Below are 5,028 nucleotides of genomic sequence, written 5' to 3'. Positions count from 1 at the left end.
TATGTATAATACCTAGGTGTCGCTAGAAAAATCCAACTAACAAATGTACATAAATTAAATTAAATTAAATTTATATACTAATTGTGATGGGTGTAAATTGTGATGGGTGTAAAATTACAGATTTACCCTTGTGAACAGTAATTATATTAGTTTTGTTCACATGTGTATCTTCGTAAGTTCATATTTGATAAATAAGTTTTTTTCTTAATTTCTACGATACACACCACCACCAATTTAAACCTCCTCAAGCCACCACAAATGACCTCCCGTCACCACCACAAATAACCTTCGGTGAACATTGGCCACCACAAACATCAAACTCTGGCTACCACTATCTGTAAATCTCTAGTCAATTCTTAAACAATCAATAATTTAACAATCTATTTATATTCAAAAAAACATAATACAAAACTACTATTTACAATTAAACAATTTATTTATTGTATTCACCTTATTTTACCACCACCACGTCATCCACCGACTGACGTCAACTACCACCCACACAACGAATATCATATCTGAGCAGGTAGCAGCGATTTAATGATAAAAGCATACAAAAAGATGGACCTATCAACGGTGTATGAATGAGTATTATTTATGTTGTGTAAATAAATATAAATATAAATATATAAATAGTGGTAGGATCAAGAGGGAGGTAACCATTCGGGGAGCGGAGGGAAGCAAAAACTTTTTTTTTTTTTTTCATTTTTTGAAAAAACTTTGTTCACGAACATTATAGATGAGATGAAAATATGAACATTTAGTAGAGACACTTTGTGATAAATATTTTTATTTTGGCGGAAAAACGCTCGAAGAAGTAATATATAACAATTATCGTGTTTTTCGAGCGTATTTTGAGGTTTTAACTATTGGGGTTTAGATATTAGGGTTTATAGGGTTTAGATATTAGGGTTTAGAAATTTAGTGTTTAGGGTTTAGATTTAGGGTTTAGATTTAGGATTTAGATTGAGTTTTTAACACGAACGGTTTAGAGTTTAGGGTTTAGGGTTTAATGTTTAGGGTTTAGGGTTTGGTGTTTTGGGTTTATGGAATAAACCCAAAACACCAAACCCAAAACCCTAAACCCTAAACTCTAAATCGGGCTAAATTTTACTTCACAAAACATGGAAAAAAAACGTTCATATTCTTCACGAACAATATTATCTTGAATGTTATTTTTGTCAATCGTTTTTCCTCCTAAATAATAACATTTATCACGAAGTGTCTCTTCTAAATGTTCATATTTTCGTGTGATCTTGATGCCGGAAAAAAAAATTTCAAAAAAAAACGAGAAAAAAAAATTTGTTTTCCCTCGCTTCCCCCGATTGGTTACTTCCCCATTTATCCTGCCCCTATATAAATAGGGAGTTGATCCGTACACCACCTTGTTTTTGCCATACACCACCAAAATAATTATTTGGACATTTCTACCATTCCTTTGAGAAGTTAAGGAGAGTTGGTGGTGAATAAAAGGAAGGATAAAAATGTCCAAATAATTGTTTTGATGGTGTATGGTAAAAATAAGGTGGTGTACGGATCAACTCCCATATAAATATGATAAACCAATTTTTATCTTCTACTTCTACTCGTATAAAACACAAAAAGATCACACTGTCACATGTCCGAACATGTGTTTGCATTGTGGTTGGACGGCCAGACGGACTTCAAATAACTTATAAATTTTAAAAAAATAATTATAAATTTTATATTTATATTTATATTTAATATTTATATTTATTTTATATTTATATTTATATTTATTTATTTTATTTTTAAAATTTTAATAACGCCTGCACATCTAGTTAAAAGAGTTAACCCTGGTTGAAAAGAATAATAATAGCTGGACACCAATTATCAAAAATCAAAAATCAAAATATAATAATATCTAAACGTTCAAATAATTCACATCTGTCAAGCACACTTTTCACCCGTTAGATTAAAAAATTCATTTGAATCTCGTCCGTTTATTCAAATTTCAAATCAATTCATTTTGGAGCTATTTAAATAATACCAAATATATACGTACAGACGGTTAATTCAATATAAAAATCCCCCATTTGTCAGTCTCGTTGCTACTCCTTCTCTAAACCCTAACATCTCACATTCAAATTCAAATTCAAATTCACACTCAAATCACAGTTAAAATTCCATAATTAACATCGAAAATGAGAGAAATCTTGCATATTCAAGGAGGACAGTGCGGAAACCAGATCGGAGCTAAGTTCTGGGAGGTAGTGTGTGCGGAGCACGGGATCGATGTCACCGGAAAGTACACCGGCGATTCGGAGTTACAGCTTGAGAGGATCAATGTCTATTATAACGAAGCGAGTGGTGGAAGGTTTGTTCCACGCGCTGTCCTTATGGATCTGGAGCCAGGGACGATGGACAGTCTCAGATCTGGAGCGTACGGACAGATCTTCAGGCCTGATAACTTCGTGTTTGGTCAATCTGGTGCTGGTAATAATTGGGCGAAAGGACATTATACTGAAGGTGCTGAGCTTATTGATTCAGTTTTGGATGTTGTTAGGAAGGAAGCAGAGAACTGTGATTGCTTACAAGGTATATATCTATATATGTGTTCTATTTTGTTGTTTAATTATTTAATTTTGTTGTTGTTTAATGAATCATTGAATTTGCTTTATGTGGAAGTAGAAATGATAGATGTAGATAGTAGTTATTAGGTCTGGATCTGACATTTTGATGATTTATTACGTGATTTTGTTTTTTTAAATTTGTTAAATAATACTACGTTGTACAGTATATAGTACTACTAATTTTTCTTAAGTTCATGATCATCATAGATCTGTAACTCTTTAATTACATTGTCTATTGATCAATAATAGATCTCACTGTGAAAATTTAAAACACAGATATAGAGTTATGCAGTAGTTAGTTCATATTTTCACTTAATTAAGTCAAATAATTCAAAAATTGAGATTCTACCTTTTATTAAAATTATTCAAGTAAGAATTGTTACAGATCTCACTCTATGAATATTCTAACCACTGTACAGGTTCGTTAGTCATATTTTCACTTCACTTAAATTATACTAATAATAATAATATAGTGAGTAGATGGAATTTAATTAAAGTAACATCACTTTTTGGAAAGCTTACTTATTTACAAGTTTTTATTTATTTTTTGCTATTTAAGTGTCCAAAATTCTTTGGCCAAGAATAACTGATGTAGACGAGCTTAAACAATGATCCAAATTGTTTCGATTTCATGTAATAACTTGTGTTCACCCACTGGATGTAGATTTAAATATAAGATGTTGTGAATCTCATCTACTTCACAGTCAAGTAACACTAATATGAAACAAGCAAGGCTGTTTTTTGTTATCCTTTTGATTATTTTACAAGTTTATGCTAATTACTTATAGATACGATCTTGTAAGTATACATACATCATGTGTTTTTGTTATGCAGGTTTCCAAGTCTGCCATTCGCTTGGAGGCGGAACAGGTTCTGGAATGGGTACGCTTTTGATCTCAAAGATCAGGGAAGAGTATCCTGACCGCATGATGATGACCTTCTCTGTATTCCCATCACCGAAGGTTTCAGACACTGTCGTTGAGCCTTACAATGCTACCTTATCTGTTCACCAACTCGTTGAGAATGCTGATGAGTGTATGGTTCTTGATAATGAAGCTTTATATGATATCTGCTTCAGAACACTCAAACTGACTACCCCTAGCTGTAAGTGTTGTCAAATTTTAAAAATCTGCCTCTATTGATGATTATTAAATATTTAATATCTGATGTAACTAACGATAATTGTCTTATTACAGTTGGTGATCTTAACCATCTTATATCTGCAACCATGTCTGGAGTGACATGTTGTCTAAGGTTTCCAGGACAACTCAACTCTGATCTAAGAAAGCTTGCTGTAAATCTAATCCCATTCCCGCGTCTCCACTTTTTCATGGTTGGTTTTGCTCCGCTTACATCTCGTGGGTCCCAGCAGTACCGTGCGTTGACCGTACCCGAGCTCACCCAACAAATGTGGGATGCTAAGAACATGATGTGCGCTGCTGACCCGAGGCATGGGCGTTACTTGACTGCTTCCGCCATCTACCGTGGCAAAATGAGCACTAAAGAAGTTGATGAACAGATGCTTAACGTTCAGAACAAGAACTCGTCTTACTTTGTTGAGTGGATTCCAAACAATGTTAAGTCCACTGTTTGTGACATTCCGCCAACTGGTTTGAAAATGGCGTCTACTTTCATTGGAAACTCGACTTCCATTCAAGAGATGTTTAGACGTGTAAGTGAGCAGTTTACTGCTATGTTTAGGAGAAAGGCGTTTTTGCATTGGTATACTGGTGAGGGTATGGATGAAATGGAGTTTACTGAAGCAGAGAGCAATATGAATGATTTGGTGTCCGAGTATCAGCAGTACCAGGATGCAACTGCTGATGAGGAGGGTGAGTATGAGGAGGAAGAAGAGTATGATGAGGCCTAAGAAACTATCAAAAACTTTGAATTCAAATTATGGGTTTTATGTAGGTTTGAGCTTTGGTTATACAACTAGTGGTTGTAATACTAAACGCTGTAGTAAAGTGAAACTGGTTTAGTGTATTCTGTTTCATTCTAGTTTGGGTGTAATTTGTCTATTTGGATAAGTAATATTTTCTTTTGGTTTAGGTTGTTTCACTTTTATGTGTTAAGTACTTAAGTGCATGCTCTTCTTTTTCTTTGCTTCATTTTTGAATGGCCTTCTATAAATTTTGCTCTCATATTTCGCATACAAGAAATGAAGAAAAAGAAATTGATTATCGTTAACTTCGTGGACAACTGTCTACACTTCAACTTGAAAACCTGTCATAATTTGTATACGTGCGTCTTTGTTGCATTGTAGTGTCTTCTTTTTCATACCAATTCTCCTGCTTTGTATTTCGATTTCCATCCACTCGGACAAATCCTTTTGCTTTATACCAATTCTTCGCGTGTTATAACAGAGAAAAGCGCCCTAGCTTGTAAAGTGTGACGCTGAGAAATAGGGAGGTCAATTATCACCCGATCATCC

The 5,028-nt window shown here is 34.0% G+C and overlaps 1 protein-coding gene across 1 annotated transcript; it reads left to right on the top strand.

Annotated features, from left to right (window-relative positions):
• Positions 1-2,042: 2,042 nt before the first annotated feature.
• LOC139877375 (tubulin beta-2 chain-like) lies at positions 2,043-4,470 on the top strand. Its single transcript, XM_071864801.1, has 3 exons — positions 2,043-2,559; positions 3,429-3,698; positions 3,791-4,470. Exons 1-3 carry the CDS (start codon positions 2,166-2,168, stop codon positions 4,462-4,464), a joined length of 1,338 nt encoding a protein of 445 aa, XP_071720902.1. The 5' UTR covers positions 2,043-2,165; the 3' UTR covers positions 4,465-4,470.
• Positions 4,471-5,028: the final 558 nt, after the last annotated feature.

This window comes from Rutidosis leptorrhynchoides, chromosome 11 (assembly GCF_046630445.1).
Source record: "Rutidosis leptorrhynchoides isolate AG116_Rl617_1_P2 chromosome 11, CSIRO_AGI_Rlap_v1, whole genome shotgun sequence".
Classification (NCBI taxonomy): Eukaryota; Viridiplantae; Streptophyta; class Magnoliopsida; order Asterales; family Asteraceae; genus Rutidosis; species Rutidosis leptorrhynchoides.
This window is presented reverse-complemented; position numbering and strand designations above follow the sequence as displayed.